General features: G+C 46.2%; 3 protein-coding genes across 4 annotated transcripts in view; 1 reads left to right on the top strand and 2 right to left on the bottom strand.

Moving 5' to 3' along the window:
- tmem131l (transmembrane 131 like) overlaps positions 1-3,044 on the top strand; it is a 33,658-nt gene extending 30,614 nt beyond the window's left edge. For both annotated transcript variants that reach the window (XM_072464063.1, XM_072464064.1), the window contains exons 32-33: positions 1,219-1,334; positions 2,517-3,044. In XM_072464063.1, coding sequence (XP_072320164.1) covers positions 1,219-1,334; positions 2,517-2,825 — 425 coding nt within the window. In that variant the 3' untranslated portion in view covers positions 2,826-3,044. The remainder of the gene's footprint in view (positions 1-1,218; positions 1,335-2,516) is intronic.
- A 1,906-nt stretch (positions 3,045-4,950) lies between these two features.
- On the bottom strand, positions 4,951-14,053 carry LOC140378296 (protein disulfide-isomerase). Its single transcript, XM_072464077.1, has 11 exons — positions 13,891-14,053; positions 13,562-13,762; positions 11,299-11,414; positions 11,074-11,211; positions 10,825-10,932; positions 9,501-9,626; positions 9,224-9,421; positions 8,507-8,627; positions 8,241-8,422; positions 7,498-7,587; positions 4,951-5,053 (listed from the first exon to the last, which is right to left on the bottom strand). Exons 1-11 carry the CDS (start codon positions 14,051-14,053, stop codon positions 4,967-4,969), a joined length of 1,530 nt encoding a protein of 509 aa, XP_072320178.1. The 3' UTR covers positions 4,951-4,966.
- A 1,064-nt stretch (positions 14,054-15,117) lies between these two features.
- On the bottom strand, positions 15,118-21,765 carry LOC140378310 (lipopolysaccharide-induced tumor necrosis factor-alpha factor homolog). Its single transcript, XM_072464097.1, has 4 exons — positions 21,627-21,765; positions 17,525-17,611; positions 15,811-16,024; positions 15,118-15,229 (listed from the first exon to the last, which is right to left on the bottom strand). Exons 1-4 carry the CDS (start codon positions 21,763-21,765, stop codon positions 15,124-15,126), a joined length of 546 nt encoding a protein of 181 aa, XP_072320198.1. The 3' UTR covers positions 15,118-15,123.
- Positions 21,766-22,046: the final 281 nt, after the last annotated feature.

Below are 22,046 nucleotides of genomic sequence, written 5' to 3' on the forward strand. Positions count from 1 at the left end.
AATTAATGGTGGCATAAACTTTGACTTAAACTGCATTAAAAAGTCTTGAAAAGGTCTTAAATGTCACTTAAATGTTACAGGCAGGTCAATAAATGGAGCTTAAACAAACAAAAACATTCCCATCTTACGAGGTTTGACGGGACGTTTGTGTGTGTGTGTGTTTACCAGAGGTTTGACGGGACGTTTGTGTGTGTGTTTACCCGAGGTTTGACGGGACGTTTGTGTGTGTGTGTTTACCAGAGGTTTGACGGGACGTTTGTGTGTGTGTGTTTACCAGAGGTTTGACAGGACGTTTGTGTGTTTACCAGAGGTTTGACGGGACGTTTGTGTGTGTGTGTTTACCAGAGGTTTGACGGGACGTTTGTGTGTGTGTTTACCAGAGGTTTGACGGGACGTTTGTGTGTGTGTGTGTGTGTGTGTGTGTTTACCAGAGGTTTGACGGGATGTTTGTGTGTGTGTGTGTTTACCAGAGGTTTGACGGGACGTTTGTGTGTTTACCAGAGGTTTGACGGGACGTTTGTGTGTGTGTGTGTGTGTGTGTGTGTGTTTACCAGAGGTTTGACGGGACGTTTGTGTGTTTACCAGAGGTTTGACGGGACGTTTGTGTGTTTACCAGAGGTTTGACGGGACGTTTGTGTGTGTGTGTGTGTGTGTGTGTGTGTTTACCAGAGGTTTGACGGGACGTTTGTGTGTTTACCAGAGGTTTGACGGGACGTTTGTGTGTTTACCAGAGGTTTGACGGGACGTTTGTGTGTGTGTGTGTGTGTGTGTGTGTGTTTACCAGAGGTTTGACGGGACGTTTGTGTGTTTACCAGAGGTTTGACGGGACGTTTGTGTGTTTACCAGAGGTTTGACGGGACGTTTGTGTGTGTGTGTGTGTGTGTGTGTGTGTGTGTTTACCAGAGGTTTGACGGGACGTTTGTGTGTTTACCAGAGGTTTGACGGGACGTTTGTGTGTGTGTTTACCAGAGGTTTGACGGGACGTTTGTGTGTTTACCAGAGGTTTGACGGGACGTTTGTGTGTGTGTGTGTGTGTGTGTGTGTGTGTGTTTACCAGAGGTTTGACGGGACGTTTGTGTGTTTACCAGAGGTTTGACGGGACGTTTGTGTGTGTGTGTGTGTGTGTGTGTGTGTGTGTGTTTACCAGAGGTTTGACGGGACGTTTGTGTGTTTACCAGAGGTTTGACGGGACGTTTGTGTGTGTCGTGTGTGTTGTAGGTAACCGGGCGTTCCCCAGTGGATACCCGGCTCAGGACTGTCACAGCTGGAGCGAGGAGCAGCCCCAGGGCTCCCCTCCGTCCTGGGACACTGCAGCGGCCTGTGTCGGCTCAAAGGTACAAGCACAACACGTACTTATATTTACAATGATAGTACTTTGTTTAGTAGTGTTAGAATATTTATCACGACCATTCAGGAAAGGTCAAAGGTTGTCGTGTATTTGTCAGTTTTAGTCCCTCGATGACTAGACTTTTCTAAACGTAGAAGCTGCTCTAGAACCTTCTTCTAGATGGTTCCAGCTCGTTCTTCTCACTGAGCTCGTTTTACCAGTGGATTTGTTCTCAGATAACATTTCTATCTCGTCTCAAAACATTCAAAAAGTCAGCTTTTTCTCAAAGACGACTTTAAGTGTCTGCGTTATCCTGAAAAGCATTGTGTAAAACTGATTATTATTATTATTATTATTGATGATGGTGATGCAAATAATAATAATTCTACAAATAATTCTACTAAAAATGATACTACTACTACTGCTACTGCTACTGCTTCACCACCACCACCACCACAATCAAAATCACCACCCAATAATCAAAATCACCAATAATCAAAATCACCAATAATCAAAATCACCAATAATCAAAATCAATAATTCTACTAATAATAATAATAATTCTACTAATAATAATAATAATTCTACTAATAATAATTATTCTACTACTGCAAATAATAATTATTCTACTACTACAAAATACTGCAAATAATATTTCTACTAATAATAATGCAAATAATAATATTACTACTAATAATAACACTGATTATTTTAATTATTTGCAGTAAACATGTTTGTGGATGCTTTCTGACGCACTGACAGAACTGTAAACACCCCGTTTCCTTTGCTGATGCCGTTGGTCAGACCACAGAGTATAATTGTCCTGACCGCTGTGTCCAGAGCCGTTGGTCAGATAAAACCGTGTACAGAGAGTATATGTGTCCTGACCGCTGTGTCCTGACCGCTGTGTCCTGACCCCTGTGTCCTGACCGCTGTGTCCTGACCCCTGTGTCCTGACCCCTGTGTCCTGACCCCTGTGTCCTGACCCCTGTGTCCTGACCGCTGTGTCCTGACCCCTGTGTCCTGACCGCTGTGTCCTGACCCCTGTGTCCTGACCCCTGTGTCCTGACCGCTGTGTCCTGACCGCTGTGTCCTGACCCCTGTGTCCTGACCGCTGTGTCCTGACCCCTGTGTCCTGACCCCTGTGTCCTGACCGCTGTGTCCTGACCGCTGTGTCCTCTGTCCTCAGCCGTTCTTCTCCGGGACCCGCAGCCTGTCTCCCATGTCCAGTCTGTTTGGCTCCATCTGGACTCCTCAGAGCGAGCCGTACCAGAGCCACTTCCAGCCCGAGCGCTCTGCGCCCATCTCCCCCGTTTCCCCGGTGACTCCGCCCCGCTCGCCCTTCACTAGAGACACCCAGGGCCCCTGCGGCCCCACCCACTACCCCGGCTTCAACCCCTTTGGCCCCCACATGAACCTGGACATCTGGAACTCTTCGTCCAACCGTAGCTCCAACTCACAGTTGTCCAACGACTCTGGTTACTGCGGCGACGTCTAGGCCACGCCCACATGCCACGCCCACATGCCGCTCTGAGCGGAGATGGAGAAGGAGATAAAGTGAATGTTCTTTTATCGTTATTGGGGAAAATGTGAATATTCCTCCTTTTATGTTCCCATTTTCAAATATTCAATGTTGTGAAAGGTTAAGCATTTGTTGTATATTTTTCTAGATGTTTTGCAGTTTTGACCATAGAAAAATAATAAAAAAAAAGGTTTTGTACTTGAATTGTATCAGTCTGTTTATTACGAGCCCAAATCTGCTCTGAGCTCAGAGCTTATGGTCTTAATGAAGAAGATATAATTAAAGACTGTTTCACTGTCGAACGCCTAAAACATTAAAGATCAACTTCAATAACGCAAAGTAAATTAAACCTTTTTTTCCCTCACACACTGGTGACTTTTCTGTAATGGGCTTAAAGAGCTGGATTTGAAGGTCCCAGTTTGGAAACCTGTTTTTAAACGCCAAAATGTAATTTTATTGTTTAAGCAACTGGCTCCCTCTGCGAAGTAATATTTATGACTATTTTAAGTTCCATATGTTTTTTTCTAAATGTAACACAAAAGTATATATTTTTAAAGATATACGTTAAACATTTACATTAAAATATCATTACAATCTTCATCACTTGTTCTTGAGTTTCTGGAGGCAATTTTCTTTCAGAGTTCATCAGATCCACAGGTCTAAACACTTGGTCAAAGTTCTCTTCTTTCTCCACTGTGAGGTTCTGGTTCCTGTGGGTCTGGGTTCCTCTGGAGAGCTGCTTCTGGAGAGCAGCTTCAGGTTTCTTCATAAATAAAGTCGGTGTGATTAGAGTGAAGTTCAGAGCAACAGGAGCTCCCACAGACTGAAGTCACTTGTGATGAGTGTCTCTTCCTCTGATCTGGAAAAGAACCTCCACAGAACCTCCGACTCGACTGGTTCCAGTGGATCTGAGTTCTTCTGCAGCAGCCGACAGGAGCTGGACACTTTAAACATACTTTTATATTCTACTGTGGAAATACATTTACTACATGTACTTTGAAACTACAGCATCATCTCAGACCTTCATGTTTGGACGTGACTGGAGGAGATGCTTTAGATGAAACTAGACTCACCTGGAATGTTATAAAAACTCAACAATCCAAAATATGAGTTCAGGGCGCCCTCTGGTGGTGCAATGTGTTGATGATACCATGGACAGCTCCTCATAACAGACACAACACTGTTAAAAAAGAGACTTATGAAATGTCAAGTGTGCTGTAAACGACAGCGAGACGTGAAGGATCATTTCTGACTCCAGACTCAGACGAGAACACTTTATGGATGTCCCAAAGTCTCTGTCTTCAGCTCAAACACCTGTGGAATCTAAAGTAATACTGCCTTTGTCCACCAGGGGGAGCACCTCCAATCAAAGCTCCTTTAATGGCGCAGAGGCATTAAGTGCACGTCCTCTCTCCTTAAACTTCAGACCCACTCTGACAATTATTCTGTTTAGTTTCTTCTTAAAAACATACTTTTTCCTTTCCATATACTGTGCAAGTACAAATGATACAATAGAAAGTACAACCTCCACAGAGAGCAAACATTGAAGTACATTTCTGTACAAAAATGAGCAGGAACCAAACGTCTGATTCATCAGGAGGAAGTAGAGAATCTCTGGGTAAAATCTGAGTTTACAACAAATTAAACAAATATGTTACACTTAAAGTTTATAAATGCAATAATGACCTGGGCAGAAAATCCACTGAATACATTCAAAGTAAACGGGGGAAAAGAGGGTTTTGTTTTGACAGACGAAGAATGTGAAAATGTATTTACTTCATGATGGACACAACAGACAGATACTTCAAATGTTCCCAACATGTGTCGAAATCATCCTAAAATAACTTTATAATAAAACATCTGGTCATGAAAGAGTGTACTTCAGAATAGTAATAATACCAAGTATTACTACTACTAGCCACCTCTGCTAATACTCAAAATATATAAAGTATAAAAAGTACTATAGTACACAGGCCTGGTTAATGTGTTGTGTTTTTTATTAAAAGCAAACGTCTTAATTTAAAATATAGTTGTATTAAAGCACGTTGTTTTTTTGTCATTGCTGTCATTGTTGTTGCTCCTGTCGTTGTTGTTGTTGTCATTCTTGTTGTTGTTTGTTAAAGTTCCTCTTTCTTTTTGTTGGCGGTTTTCTCTTCTTCTGCTTTCGCTAAAGCCTCAATGTACTTCCTCCTGTCTTCATCCTCCTGCAGAGAAAAAACACACACACTCAACCATAAACACACAACAGAAGTACAGACACAAACACACAACAGAAGTACAGACACAAACACACAACAGAAGTACAGACACAAACACACAACAGAAGTACAGACACAAACACACAACAGAAGTACAGACACAAACACACAACAGAAGTACAGACACAAACACACAACAGAAATACAGACACAAACACACAACAGAAGTACAGACACAAACACACAACAGAAGTACAGACACAAACACACAACAGAAGTACAGACACAAACACACAACAGAAGTACAGACACAAACACACAACAGAAGTACAGACACAAACACACAACAGAAGTACAGACACAAACACACAACAGAAGTACAGACACAAACACACAACAGAAGTACAGACACAAACACACAACAGAAGTACAGACACAACCATGAACACACAACAGAAGTACAGACACAAACACACAACAGAAGTACAGACACAAACACACAACAGAAGTACAGACACAAACACACAACAGAAGTACAGACACAACCATGAACACACAACAGAAGTACAGACACAAACACACAACAGAAGTACAGACACAAACACACAACAGAAGTACAGACACAAACACACAACAGAAGTACAGACACAACCATGAACACACAACAGAAGTACAGACACAAACACACAACAGAAGTACAGACACAAACACACAACAGAAGTACAGACACAAACACACAACAGAAGTACAGACACAAACACACAACAGAAGTACAGACACAAACACACAACAGAAGTACAGACACAAACACACAACAGAAGTACAGACACAAACACACAACATAAGTACAGACACAACCACACAACAGAAGTACAGACACAACCATGAACACACAACAGAAGTACAGACACAAACACACAACAGAAGTACAGACACAGACACACAACAGAAGTACAGACACAAACACACAACAGAAGTACAGACACAAACACACAACAGAAGTACAGACACAAACACACAACAGAAGTACAGACACAAACACACAACAGAAGTACAGACACAAACACACAACAGAAGTACAGACACAACCACACAACAGAAGTACAGACACAACCATGAACACACAACAGAAGTACAGACACAAACACACAACAGAAGTACAGACACAAACACACAACAGAAGTACAGACACAACCACACAACAGAAGTACAGACACAACCATGAACACACAACAGAAGTACAGACACAAACACACAACAGAAGTACAGACACAAACACACAACAGAAGTACAGACACAACCATGAACACACAACAGAAGTACAGACACAAACACACAACAGAAGTACAGACACAAACACACAACAGAAGTACAGACACAAACACACAACAGAAGTACAGACACAAACACACAACAGAAGTACAGACACAAACACACAACAGAAGTACAGACACAAACACACAACAGAAGTACAGACACAACCATGAACACACAACAGAAGTACAGACACAAACACACAACAGAAGTACAGACACAACCATGAACACACAACAGAAGTACAGACACAAACACACAACAGAAGTACAGACACAAACACACAACAGAAGTACAGACACAACCATAAACACACAACAGAAGTACAGACACAAACACACAACAGAAGTACAGACACAAACACACAACAGAAGTACAGACACAAACACACAACAGAAGTACAGACACAAACACACAACAGAAGTACAGACACAAACACACAACAGAAGTACAGACACAAACACACAACAGAAGTACAGACACAACCACACAACAGAAGTACAGACACAACCATGAACACACAACAGAAGTACAGACACAAACACACAACAGAAGTACAGACACAACCATGAACACACAACAGAGGTACAGACAAAAACACACAACAGAAGTACAGACACAAACACACAACAGAAGTACAGACACAAACACACAACAGAAGTACAGACACAAACACACAACAGAAGTACAGACACAAACACACAACAGAAGTACAGACACAAACACACAACAGAAGTACAGACACAAACACACAACAGAAGTACAGACACAACCATGAACACACAACAGAAGTACAGACACAAACACACAACAGAAGTACAGACACAAACACACAACAGAAGTACAGACACAAACACACAACAGAAGTACAGACACAAACACACAACAGAAGTACAGACACAAACACACAACAGAAGTACAGACACAAACACACAACAGAAGTACAGACACAAACACACAACAGAAGTACAGACACAAACACACAACAGAAGTACAGACACAAACACACAACAGAAGTACAGACACAAACACACAACAGAAGTACAGACACAAACACACAACAGAAGTACAGACACAACCATGAAAACACAACAGAAGTACAGACACAAACACACAACAGAAGTACAGACACGCACCAGAACTCTGTCTTTTTTGGCTTTCTTCATTTCCTGCTGAACAAACGTCTCCAGGTCCTTCAGCTTGTACTTTCCAGTATAAACTATCATCTGTAAAAACACGAGAACATGACACATTGTACTGCATTCAAGAGCAACCGAAAGTATCAAAGTATAATATCTTAAATAGTTTAGTACAAGAAGCAGAGAGAACTACAACACAACCATGACACGACTCCAAATATATCATACCGTATTATTATTATTCCGGATTATAAGTTGCACCTTTTTTCATAGTTTTGACCCGGGGTGAGACTTATACATTTATACTTAAATATTTATACTTATACTTATATTCTGGAGCGACTTATATGTGATATTATTAGTTATTTTCACACTTGCAACAGCATTTCATACTCCAGTGCAACTTATATATGTTTTTTTCTTCTCTATTATGCATTTTTTGGCTGGTGCGACTTATACTCCAGTGCAACTTATAGTCCGGAAAATACGGTAATTCAGTAAGACAGTTAGCAGTTAGAAAATACGTCTAAATAGGAAGTACTTTTATTATTCGGACGTTTTTTTGTCACATTTTAACGTTATTTTGTCATTCAGAACGTTCAGTGTCATAAAGTCGGTCACAAACCTGAGAAATGGACAAGATTTCACACCATTGTAATAATAACAGTGAATCATCGTTAAATCGTTTCGTATCGGCCGATACCGCACCGATACCACACCGATATGGTCTCGTAACGCACCCGCTCGGCGTGCAGCGCGGGGAAGAGGCAGAGCGCGGGGTAGCGGCGCTGCACGGACATGTTGATGTCGTTGGCCGAGGCGTCGATGCGGGCGACCACCACGTCCTCCCGGCCCCTGAACGCCTCGGCAAGCTCCTCCCACAGCGGGAACACGGCGCGGTACTCCGGGTGGTACGGCAGGTCTGGGGGTGAAGAGGCTCGTTATGGGATGAAGTATCTCATCTTCTAAGAGTACAATCGTATCTGAATGATGCGTTTGTACGCACAGAACAGGACGAAGACGGTCTTGTTTGGGTGAAATGCCACTTTCTCCAGAGTGGAGCCCACCAGCTGCTTCAGGGGCCCCTGATCCCACCCGTCTGGAACAGGCTCACTCTGCATCTTCGGCTGTGGGAACCAAACACACATTAGACCCTGTCACATGCTTAATGTAAGGAAAAGACTCATACTTTTTATAATTATCTAACTATTACAGGAAAGTATTTGAACTCCCTGAGATTTTGCATGTTCTCCCTCTCATCGTAGGTGCATTTCCACTGTCAGAGACAGAATATACCTTTCTTCCAGAAATCACATTGTTTGATTTTTAAATGATTTATTTGTATTTGTGTGATTTATTTGTATGTTAATTATAGTATAGTATAGTATAGTATAGTGTGGTATGGTATGGTATAGTATATTATACTATAGTATAGTGTGGTATAGTATACTATAGTATAGTACAATATAGTATACTATAGTATAGTATACTATATTATAGTATAGTGTGGTATAGTATAGTATAGTACAGTGTGGTATGGTATAGTATAGTATAGTATAGTATACTATAGTATAGTGTAGTCACTCACTTATGTCGTACATGAGTGAATGACACGTGGACTTAATCAATCACAGTGTAATGTGATTGATGAATGTCTCTCCTTATCGTGCCGTCCCGTGCACCCAAACGACGGTAATCGTCTCATCGGTGCAGAGTACAGTACCTTCGCTTTGCCCTCCAGATAGTCCTGACAGAAGCTGCTGAGGGTGTCCACGTCCAGAGTGAGCGAGGGCAGGTGGTAGGTCACATGATCCGTCAGGTTCACCATTCTGACCAGAGGAGCCTCGAAGTCTCGCACCCTGAAGTACTCCAGGAGGCGGCCGTTCCGGGACTCGTCCACGTCCACCAGCACAAACAAAATCTGACATAAAACACAGAATTATTATTATTATTCTTTCTCTGTTCAAAGTTATTACGGCTGTGGAACGGACAGGACCGACCTTTAGCCTGAAGGCCGCGGCGGTGCGGTCGAAGGCGGCGTGGATCTCTTCAAACTCTGGAGATGTTTTGCTGATGAATAAAAGGGCGTGGTCCGTGATAGGAGAGCTCAGGATCTGTGAAGACGTCTGAAAAAAAGACAGAATGTAGAGTCAAAACATTCTGTCCTGAGTACTCTGTGCCACCTGTACCTGTCCTGAGTACTCTGTGCCACCTGTACCTGTCCTGAGTACTCTGTGACCGACTGTACCTGTCCTGAGTACTCTGTGACCGGCTGTACCTGTCCCAAGTACTCTGTGACCGGTTGTACCTGTCCTGAGAACTCTGTGCCACCTGTACCTGTTCTGAGTACTCTGTGACCGACTGTACCTGTCCTGAGTACTCTGTGACCGACTGTACCTGTTCTGAGTACTCTGTGACCACCTGTACCTGTTCTGAGTACTCTGTGACCGCCTGTACCTGTTCTGAGTACTCTGTGCCACCTGTACCTGTTCTGAGTACTCTGTGACAGGCTATATCTGTTCTGAGTACTCTGTGACCGACTGTACCTGTTCTGAGTACTCTGTGACCACCTGTACCTGTTCTGAGTACTCTGTGACCGCCTGTACCTGTTCTGAGTACTCTGTGACCGACTGTACCTGTCCTGAGTACTCTGTGACCGACTGTACCTGTTCTGAGTACTCTGTGACCGCCTGTACCTGTTCTGAGTACTCTGTGACCGCCTGTACCTGTTCTGAGTACTCTGTGCCACCTGTACCTGTTCTGAGTACTCTGTGACAGGCTATATCTGTTCTGAGTACTCTGTGACCGACTGTACCTGTTCTGAGTACTCTGTGACCACCTGTACCTGTTCTGAGTACTCTGTGACCGCCTGTACCTGTTCTGAGTACTCTGTGACCGACTGTACCTGTTCTGAGTACTCTGTGACCGCCTGTACCTGTTCTGAGTACTCTGTGACCGACTGTACCTGTTCTGAGTACTCTGTGACCGGCTGTACCTGTTCTGAGTACTCTGTGACCACCTGTACCTGTTCTGAGTACTCTGTGCCACCTGTACCTGTTCTGAGGACTCTGTGACCGCCTGTACCTGTTCTGAGTACTCTGTGACCGACTGTACCTGTTCTGAGTACTCTGTGACCGGCTGTACCTGTTCTGAGTACTCTGTGACCACCTGTACCTGTTCTGAGTACTCTGTGACCGCCTGTACCTGTTCTGAGGACTCTGTGACCGCCTGTACCTGTTCTGAGTACTCTGTGACCGCCTGTACCTGTTCTGAGGACTCTGTGACCGCCTGTACCTGTTCTGAGTACTCTGTGACCGACTGTACCTGTCCTGAGTACTCTGTGACCGGCTCCATCTGGAAGACGTTGATGAACAGGACGAGCTCCTCTTTGGTGGCGTCCGGCCTCATTCTGTACGCCTGCATCAGCCGGGACTACGACAAATACACGGAACACGTTTTAGAATACTGCACCAAAAACACATGCAGTATTTGATCCGTCGAGTATTCAAGATATATGTCGTACAGCCGTATTGTATTATGATGCTAATGCTATAGCTTTTAGCATCCTTGTACCTGTTTAAGCATCAAAACGACATCATCCACGAGGCTGTATCTACTGACGACCGCCTGGTCCTGGGTCAGGGCGAAGGTCAGGTCAGGGAGGTCCACGGCGGCCTCGTAAAACATCTGGACGTACGCGTCGTTCAGCTCCTATGAAGAAACTGCCTTAGACACGCCAAGAGTAAGAATTCTGACCGTTCAGTTTGAAGATGATGAAATGCAAGTGGTTGTTTGTACTTTGAAGAATCCAACCACCAGCAGATCGTCTGATTGGACATCGTTGGCGATGAGGTCAGCGGGAGAACCGGCCCTCCTCTTTAGCCAGGTCAGAATGGAGGAGGAGCTCTTGGGAACTGCGGTCACAAAACGGGAGGAAGGACATAATTCACGTTATTTGCATCTACAAACACCAACGTTTCAAACTAAAGGCTGAACATCACATAAACACAACGATTCTGTTCTGGACCGAGATGTCTGATGTTTTTCCTGGATCTGCCCAAGTCATTCCTCCAGTTTGAGGGTCACTGTCCCAAGTGCTCCGGTCACTACGGTCACTACGGTCACTACGGTCACCACCGATACCTTCACGCTCCAGCCCTTCTCCAGCTCCTCTACACAAGTCTACATGAGGTGGTCTACATGAGGTGGTCTACATGAGGTGGTCTACATGAGGTGGTCTACATGAGGTGGTCTACATGAGGTGATCTACATGAGGTGATCTACATGAGGTGGTCTACATGAGGTGATCTACATGAGGTGGTCTACATGAGGTGGTCTACATGAGGTGGTCTACATGAGGTGATCTACATGAGGTGATCTACATGAGGTGGTCTACATGAGGTGGTCTACATGAGGTGGTCTACATGAGGTGGTCTACATGAGGTGATCTACATGAGATGGTCTACATGAGGTGGTCTACATGAGGTGGTCTACATGAGGTGATCTACATGAGGTGGTCTACATGAGGTGGTCTACATGAGGTGGTCTACATGAGGTGGTCTACATAAGGTGGTCTACATGAGGTGGTCTACATGAGGTGGTCTACATGAGGTGATCTACATGAGGTGGTCTACATGAGGTGGTCTACATAAGGTGGTCTACATGAGGTGGTCTACATGAGGTGGTCTACATGAGGTGGTCTACATGAGGTGGTCTACATAAGGTGGTCTACATGAGGTGGTCTACATGAGGTGGTCTACATGAGGTGATCTACATGAGGTGGTCTACATGAGGTGGTCTACATGAGGTGGTCTACATAAGGTGGTCTACATGAGGTGGTCTACATAAGGCGGTCTACATGAGGTGGTCTACATGAGGTGGTCTACATGAGGTGATCTACATGAGGTGGTCTACATGAGGTGGTCTACATGAGGTGGTCTACATAAGGTGGTCTACATGAGGTGGTCTACATGAGGCGGTCTACATAAGGTGGTCTACATAAGGTGGTCTACATGAGGTGGTCTACATAAGGTGGTCTACATGAGGTGATCTACATGAGGTGATCTACATGAGGTGGTCTACATGAGGTGGTCTACATGAGGTGGTCTACATAAGGCGGTCTACATGAGGTGGTCTACATGAGGTGATCTACATGAGGTGATCTACATGAGGTGGTCTACATGAGGTGGTCTACATGAGGTGGTCTACATAAGGCGGTCTACATGAGGTGGTCTACATGAGGTGGTCTACATGAGGTGATCTACATGAGGTGGTCTACATGAGGTGGTCTACATGAGGTGGTCTACATAAGGTGGTCTACATAAGGTGATCTACATGAGGTGGTCTACATGAGGTGGTCTACATGAGGTGGTCTACATGAGGTGGTCTACATAAGGCGGTCTACATGAGGTGGTCTACATGAGGTGGTCTACATAAGGTGGTCTACATGAGGTGGTCTACATGAGGCGGTCTACATGAGGCGGTCTACATGAGGCGGTCTACATGAGGTGGTCTACATGAGGTGATCTACATGAGGTGGTCTACATGAGGTGGTCTACATGAGGTGGTCTACATGAGGCGGTCTACATGAGGTGGTCTACATGAGGTGATCTACATGAGGTGGTCTACATGAGGTGGTCTACATGAGGCGGTCTACATGAGGTGGTCTACATGAGGTGATCTACATGAGGTGGTCTACATGAGGTGGTCTACATAAGGTGGTCTACATGAGGTGGTCTACATAGGGTGGTCCTCTCGCAGAAGGTGGTCTACATAAGGCGGTCTACATGAGGTGATCTACATGAGGTGATCTACATGAGGTGGTCTACATGAGGTGGTCTACATGAGGTGGTCTACATGAGGTGGTCTACATGAGGTGGTCTACATGAGGTGGTCTACATGAGGGGGTCTACATAGGGTGGTCCTCTCGCAGAAGGTGGTCTACATGAGGTGGTCTACATAGGGTGGTCCTCTCGCAGAAGGTGGTCTACATGAGGTGGTCTACATAGGGTGGTCCTCTCGCAGAAGGTGGTCCTCTCGCATGACGCCTGGTGTGACTCACCTGGACAGGGGGCGGGGCTGAGCGTGTCTCCGGACAGGTACAGTCGTATGAACGGCGGCTCCGTGGCGTTCAACTCTTTCGCCAAATCCTTCTCTTTCACCGCGTCGACCCTGGCGAACCTGACCTCTGACCCCTGGAGTCGTGCCGCTGCTTCCTGGAACGCCTCGGACACTTTGTGCACGTCGGCGGTCATCGGGAGGTCTGAGGGAAAACATGGGGATCAGCCTCAAAGGTCAAAGGTCACGATACAAACCCACGACCTCCTCAGCTGCAGACAGAACTTTTACAGAATGACCCATGACCTGCAGCGCCCTCTGTAGGCTACTCACAGAAGTGCACCAGCAGCAGGGCATGGTCCCTCACAGCCTGGTGGAAGTCGCCCTTGTGGAGCTGCAGAACCGCCTCGTCCCCGGGTCGCGCGCCTGTGTCCGCGGCAGACACGCACGCGCAGAAGGTCACGACCCCCAGAGCGAGCAGGGTCCTGTCCGTCATGTCTCGTTTGGGCAGGTCACGGCAGAGAGAAGTGCGTAAATGTGAGTGTGTGGAGCGTTATCTGGGCTTGTAGCTGATTAACCCCGCGCGCTCCGCTGTTGACCTGCGATTGGCTGTGATCATTTATAATCCCTAATATCAACTTTGAACTTTGAAACATCAAATCAGAGGCGTAACTCTCGCTGTATAAACAGGACAATAGCGTGACAAAGGGAACAGGAAGTGGCATTTACGAGGCTTTGAATGCAACATAACAATAACACAAAATCTGTAATATAATATATATATTATTGTTTATGTTTATATGTTGTTTATTATTGTTATGTAAAAAATGCATTAAACATATTGTGCCTGATGCCTTGGACCTGTGGAGAAGAGAATGATATTATTTACTTTTTTTTACTTTTTATTAAGAATCTAATACTTTTTATATAAGAGTTCTTTTTATAAGAGCTTTTTTAAGTTTTCTATAAGTTATCTGTTCTTTTACTTCTGTACCTACTTCTGTTGCAACACTGAAATGTCCCCATTGTGGGACAAATAAAGGCTTATCTTATCTTATATTTTACACCTCATCGACTAAACAACAACCAAAAACAAAGCTTTCTTCACAAAGTGGACTCTACAGTATATTCAAATAAATGATTGACAATAAACACAATATAATAAATTACATAGTCTAGGGAAAGTTATGAATGAAGTAATTATGAGAGGCTTTGATTATTTGGCTGAAAATGCGCAATACTACGTTATTACACTAGGGGGAGCTGTATTCACAGAAAAAAAGTCAAAACTCAAATGAGATGATATGAGTCATTAAAGTGTGTTATTAAATCAAAAGTCATTTATTCAACGATCAACATGATGATAGAAAAATATTCTTCTTGATAACAGACATGATATAATGACAGGAGTGACTTAAACACCAAACATATACAATACATAGGCTTATATACAGCTATACAAGAGTGTGAGTACTATACATGGGGGTAAACAGTGATTAAGATGTTATTATTAATAACAAATGCCCTTCATAGAGTTAGAAGCTCTTTGTGGAGCTGTGCGCAGCGTCATCTCCTGTAAACGTGCACCACTCTGAGGCAGTGCGGGCACGAGTGGTGCGTGTCCTGACAGCTTTTGACCAGCAGGGGGATCAGACAGAAGCCGCAGATCAACCTGCCACAGACATGCGCAGTGAGTCCCAGCAACACGTGCGTTTCAGCTGCTCGTTCAAAACAAAGTGCTATACAATAAATATGTATATGAAATATACAATAGAATGTATTTCTGAAACTATAAATCACTGGCAAACAGAAGATGTCATTCAACACAAACTGTAAACTTGACTTATTCTTATGATTATTATATATATAAAATATCATATAAATGATATATATATATATATATATATATATATATATATAATATCATTATATATAATATCATAAATATATAATATCATATATATAATATATATATATATATATATATATATATATATAATATCATATATATAATATCATATATATATATATATATATATATATATATATATATATATATATATATAATATCATATATATAATATCATATATATATATATATATATATAATATAATATATATAATATCATATATAGATATAATATCATATATATATATATATATATATATATATATATATATATATATATATATATATATATATATATATCATTTATATGATATTTTATATATATGAGTGTGAGAGGCTCTTACCCCACCAGTGCCAGCATTGTGCACATGCACCACGCTCCTCCACTGGGCACATCTGTGACCAGAGTGCTGCCCGTTTGCCCACAGTGAGGGCACTGCACCAGGGCGGGGCTGTCGGTCAGATGATCGGGCACCACCGCGGGCACCGGGCGAGGCTGGTATATGTAAACAGGGCTGTTCTGGGTCACATTTATGGACTGGGTCAACACCATGGGCCCTGGAGAGCACAGGTTAGAGCTCAGGTTAGAGCTCAGGTTAGAGCTCATGTTAGAGCTCAGAGTTCAGGTTAGAGCTCAGGTTAGAGCTCATGTTAGAGCTCATGTTAGAGCTCAGGTTAGAGCTCAGGTTAGAGCTCAGACTTCAGGTTAGAGCTCAGGTTAGAGCTCAGAGCTCAGGTTAGAGCTCATGTTAGAGCTCAGGTTAGAGCTCATGTTAGAGCTCAGGTTAGAGCTCTAACATGAGCTCATGTTAGAGCTCATGTTAGAGCTCAGGTTAGAGCTCAGGTTAGAGCTCAGACTTCAGGTTAGAGCTCAGGTTAGAGCTCAGAGCTCAGGTTAGAGCTCATGTTAGAGCTCAGGTTAGAGCTCATGTTAGAGCTCAGGTTAGAGCTCATGTTAGAGCTCATGTTAGAGCTCAGGTTAGAGCTCAGGTTAGAGCTCAGATTAGAGCTCATGTTAGAGCTCAGAGCTCAGGTTAGAGCTCAGGTTAGAGCTCAGGTTAGAGCTCATGTTAGAGCTCATGTTAGAGCTCATGTTAGAGCTCAGGTTAGAGCTCAGGTTAGAGCTCATGTTAGAGCTCAGGTTAGAGCTCAGGTTAGAGCTCATGTTAGAGCACAGGTTAGAGCACAGGTTAGAGCTCATTTTAGAGCTCATGTTAGAGCTCAGAGCTCAGGATAGAGCTCATGTTAGAGCTCATGTTAGAGCTCAGAGCTCAGGTTAGAGCTCAGGTTAGAGCTCAGAGTTCAGGTTAGAGCTCAGGTTAAAGCTCAGATTAGAGCTCAGGTTAGAGCTCGTGTTAGAGCTCAGGTTAGAGCTCATGTTACAGCTCATGTTAGAGCTCAGGTTAGAACTCAGGTTAGAGCTCAGATTAGAGCTCAGGTTAGAGCTCAGAGCTCAGGTTAGAGCTCATGTTAGAGCTCAGGATAGAGCTCAGGTTAGAGCTCAGGTTAGAGCTCATGTTAGAGCACAGGTTAGAGCTCAGGTTAGAGCTCATGTTAGAGCTCATGTTAGAGTTCATGTTAGAGCTCATGTTAGAGCTCAGGTTAGAGCTCAGGTTAGAGCTCATGTTAGAGCTCATGTTAGAGCTCAGGTTAGAGCTCATGTTAGAGCTCAGATTAGAGCTCATGTTAGAGCTCATGTTAGAGCTCATGTTAGAGCTCAGGTTAGAGCTCATGTTAGAGCTCAGGTTAGAGCTCAGGTTAGAGCTCATGTTAGAGCTCAGGTTAGAGCTCATGTTAGAGCTCAGGTTAGAGCTCATGTTACAGCTCATGTTAGAGCTCAGAGCTCAGGTTAGAGCTCAGGTTAGAGCTCAGATTAGAGCTCATGTTAGAGCTCAGAGCTCAGGTTAGAGCTCAGATTAGAGCTCATGTTAGAGCTCAGAGCTCAGGTTAGAGCTCATGTTAGAGCTCAGAGCTCAGGTTAGAGCTCAGGTTAGAGCTCATGTTAGAGCACAGGTTAGAGCTCAGGTTAGAGCTCAGGATAGAGCTCAGGTTCGATACCTTGTGTGGGCGGATGGAGGAAGACCCCCTGGTGCTGCTGAGGCGAGGGCACAGTCAGAACGGGAAAGTGGTTCGGCACAAACGTAACTGTGGATCACAGAAACAGTCAAATACATATTTTTACATATTTTTACATAAAGCGGTGAACATGTTTCACATTCATCATTTTTAGGCATAAAACTGCACCAAAGTGTGACTAAGTCGCCTGAAAAAGAGTTTGTCACGTCACGACCACAAACTTAAATACATTCTATTGTGAAAGAGCAACAAGAAGTGGCCCACAAATGTGAAACGGAGGAAAATTGAAGATGATTCTCAGATTTAATAATTATAAATATGAGTAATTTAATCTCATATAAATGCAGCTGTGAAGGCTGTGAAAACAGCTTCATGAAGTCCAAGAGCACTTCAGAGAGCTCAGGGAGAACCTACAGGAGGTGGTCTCAAAGTGAACGCACCCAATAGTGACCTGCAGAGGACGCTAAAGGACACGTGACCTGCAGAGGACGCTGAAGGACACAAGGACACGTGACCTGCAGAGGACGGTAAAGGACACATGACCTGCAGAGGACGTAAAGGACACGTGACCTGCAGAGGACGCTAAAGGACACAAGGACACGTGACCTGCAGAGGACGCTAAAGGACACGTGACCTGCAGAGGACGGTAAAGGACACGTGACCTGCAGAGGACGCTAAAGGACACGTGACCTGCAGAGGACGCTAAAGGACACGTGACCTGCAGAGGACGGTAAAGGACACGTGACCTGCAGAGGACACTAAAGGACACAAGGACACGTGACCTGCAGAGGACGGTAAAGGACACGTGACCTGCAGAGGACGTAAAGGACACGTGACCTGCAGAGGACGTAAAGGACACGTGACCTGCAGAGGACGCTAAAGGACACAAGGACACGTGACCTGCAGAGGACGCTAAAGGACACGTGACCTGCAGAGGATGGTAAAGGACACAAGACCTGCAGAGGACGGTAAAGGACACGTGACCTGCAGAGGACACTAAAGGACACAAGGACACGTGACCTGCAGAGGACGGTAAAGGACACGTGACCTGCAGAGGACGTAAAGGACACGTGACCTGCAGAGGACGTAAAGGACACGTGACCTGCAGAGGACGCTAAAGGACACAAGGACACGTGACCTGCAGAGGACGCTAAAGGACACGTGACCTGCAGAGGATGGTAAAGGACACAAGACCTGCAGAGGACGGTAAAGGACACGTGACCTGCAGAGGACGCTAAAGGACACGTGACCTGCAGAGGACGGTAAAGGACACATGACCTGCAGAGGACGGTAAAGGACACGTGACCTGCAGAGGACGGTAAAGGACACGTGACCTGCAGAGGGCGCTAAAGGACACGTGACCTGCAGAGGGAGCTAAAGGACACGTGACCTGCAGAGGACGCTAAAGGACACGTGACCTGCAGAGGGCGCTAAAGGACACGTGACCTGCAGAGGACGCTAAAGGACACGTGACCTGCAGAGGGCGCTAAAGGACACGTGACCTGCAGAGGACGCTAAAGGACACGTGACCTGCAGAGGGCGCTAAAGGACACGTGACCTGCAGAGGACGCTGAAGGACACGTGACCTGCAGAGGGCGCTAAAGGACACGTGACCTGCAATGAACGCTAAAGGACACGTGACCTGCAGAGGACGCTGAAGGACACAAGGACACGTGACCTGCAGAGGGCACTAAAGGACACGTGACCTGCAGAGGACGCTGAAGGACACAAGGACACGTGACCTGCAGAGGGCGCTAAAGGACAAGTGACCTGCAGAGGACGCAAAAGGACACGTGACCTGCAGAGGACGCTAAAGGACATGTGACCTGCAGAGGGCGCTAAAGGACACGTGACCTGCAGAGGACACTGAAGGACACGTGACCTGCAGAGGGCGCTAAAGGACACGTGACCTGCAGAGGGCGCTAAAGGACACGTGACCTGCAGAGGACACTGAAGGATACGTGACCTGCAGAGGGCGCTGAAGGACACGTGACCTGCAGAGGGCGCTAAAGGACACTTGACCTGCAGAGGACACTGAAGGATACGTGACCTGCAGAGGGCGCTGAAGGACACGTGACCTGCAGAGGACGCTGAAGGACACGTGACCTGCAGAGGACGCTGAAGGACACGTGACCTGCAGAGGGCGCTAAAGGACACGTGACCTGCAGAGGACGCTAAAGGACACGTGACCTGCAGAGGGCGCTAAAGGACACGTGACCTGCAGAGGACGCTAAAGGACACGTGACCTGCAGAGGGCGCTAAAGGACACGTGACCTGCAGAGGGCGCTGAAGGACACGTGACCTGCAGAGGACGCTGAAGGACACGTGACCTGCAGAGGACGCTGAAGGACACGTGACCTGCAGAGGGCGCTAAAGGACACGTGACCTGCAGAGGACGCTAAAGGACACGTGACCTGCAGAGGGCGCTAAAGGACACGTGACCTGCAGAGGACGCTAAAGGACACGTGACCTGCAGAGGGCGCTAAAGGACACGTGACCTGCAGAGGACGCTGAAGGACACGTGACCTGCAGAGGGCGCTAAAGGACACGTGACCTGCAATGAACGCTAAAGGACACGTGACCTGCAGAGGACGCTGAAGGACACAAGGACACGTGACCTGCAGAGGGCACTAAAGGACACGTGACCTGCAGAGGACGCTGAAGGACACAAGGACACGTGACCTGCAGAGGGCGCTAAAGGACAAGTTACCTGCAGAGGACGCAAAAGGACACGTGACCTGCAGAGGACGCTAAAGGACATGTGACCTGCAGAGGGCGCTAAAGGACACGTGACCTGCAGAGGACACTGAAGGACACGTGACCTGCAGAGGGCGCTAAAGGACACGTGACCTGCAGAGGGCGCTAAAGGACACGTGACCTGCAGAGGACACTGAAGGATACGTGACCTGCAGAGGGCGCTGAAGGACACGTGACCTGCAGAGGGCGCTAAAGGACACGTGACCTGCAGAGGACACTGAAGGATACGTGACCTGCAGAGGGCGCTGAAGGACACGTGACCTGCAGAGGACGCTGAAGGACACGTGACCTGCAGAGGACGCTGAAGGACACGTGACCTGCAGAGGGCGCTAAAGGACACGTGACCTGCAGAGGACGCTAAAGGACACGTGACCTGCAGAGGGCGCTAAAGGACACGTGACCTGCAGAGGACGCTAAAGGACACGTGACCTGCAGAGGGCGCTAAAGGACACGTGACCTGCAGAGGACGCTGAAGGACACGTGACCTGCAGAGGGCGCTAAAGGACACGTGACCTGCAATGAACGCTAAAGGACACGTGACCTGCAGAGGACGCTGAAGGACACAAGGACACGTGACCTGCAGAGGGCACTAAAGGACACGTGACCTGCAGAGGACGCTGAAGGACACAAGGACACGTGACCTGCAGAGGGCGCTAAAGGACAAGTGACCTGCAGAGGACGCAAAAGGACACGTGACCTGCAGAGGACGCTAAAGGACATGTGACCTGCAGAGGGCGCTAAAGGACACGTGACCTGCAGAGGACACTGAAGGACACGTGACCTGCAGAGGGCGCTAAAGGACACGTGACCTGCAGAGGGCGCTAAAGGACACGTGACCTGCAGAGGACACTGAAGGATACGTGACCTGCAGAGGGCGCTGAAGGACACGTGACCTGCAGAGGGCGCTGAAGGACACGTGACCTGCAGAGGGCGCTAAAGGACACGTGACCTGCAGAGGACACTGAAGGATACGTGACCTGCAGAGGGCGCTGAAGGACACGTGACCTGCAGAGGACGCTGAAGGACACGTGACCTGCAGAGGACGCTGAAGGACACGTGACCTGCAGAGGGCGCTAAAGGACACGTGACCTGCAGAGGACACTGAAGGATACGTGACCTGCAGAGGGCGCTGAAGGACACGTGACCTGCAGAGGACGCTGAAGGACACGTGACCTGCAGAGGACGCTGAAGGACACGTGACCTGCAGAGGATGCTGAAGGACACGTCCAGTCACAGAAGTGAGAGGAAAACGGGCTCATTTGGATGTGGTCAGTTTACATGGTTTTGCCCTTAACGTTTCCCGCCACTGAATACGTATTTATTTCACCTGCTTCTCCGTATGAGGGGGGCGGGGTGGAGGGGGCGGCGACCGAGGCATCATAGGTCGGGGGAGGCGGCATGTCGAGCACCCCTGGCCATCGCGTCTGTGGGTGCTGCTCCACCTCGTCGTACGAAGGGAGGTCCATCGGGAAAGCTCTGAGCAAACGCACGCCATTACGACCAAAGGGAATAAACAACACACTCTACACTTTTTATGTTTTATGACTTTAGCGCCAAAAATAACAATGACAACACGTGCCGGGCGTTTGGAGCGGCAGATGCAAAGGTCGATGCAAAACGCGCATTGTTCCAACACATGCAAACGGGCCAGAGATGATGTTTATTCAAATGATGATTCCACATTGTGCTCGTCGACACTTTGGTTCACAATCTGGTTCCACATAGGGCGGTGAAGTGCGCCCGTCCC

This window comes from Eucyclogobius newberryi, unplaced genomic scaffold (assembly GCF_026437365.1).
Source record: "Eucyclogobius newberryi isolate DKJ021-1_F unplaced genomic scaffold, fEucNew1.0.hap1 SCAF_4, whole genome shotgun sequence".
Classification (NCBI taxonomy): Eukaryota; Metazoa; Chordata; class Actinopteri; order Gobiiformes; family Gobiidae; genus Eucyclogobius; species Eucyclogobius newberryi.

Coding starts and splice junctions, on each gene's coding strand:
- LOC140378296 (XM_072464077.1), bottom strand. CDS start 14,053: ATGACGGACAGGACCCTGCTCGCTCTGGGGGTCGTGACCTTCTGCGCG. Junction 11,212..11,298: donor TGGTGGTTGGATTCTTCAAA/GTACAAACAACC, acceptor GTTTCTTCATAG/GAGCTGAACGACGCGTACGT. Junction 9,422..9,500: donor CCGCGGCCTTCAGGCTAAAG/GTCGGTCCTGTC, acceptor GTTTTATGTCAG/ATTTTGTTTGTGCTGGTGGA.
- LOC140378310 (XM_072464097.1), bottom strand. CDS start 21,765: ATGGACCTCCCTTCGTACGACGAGGTGGAGCAGCACCCACAGACGCGA. Junction 16,025..17,524: donor CCTCCATCCGCCCACACAAG/GTATCGAACCTG, acceptor TGTGCTCTCCAG/GGCCCATGGTGTTGACCCAG. Junction 15,230..15,810: donor ACAATGCTGGCACTGGTGGG/GTAAGAGCCTCT, acceptor TGTCTGTGGCAG/GTTGATCTGCGGCTTCTGTC.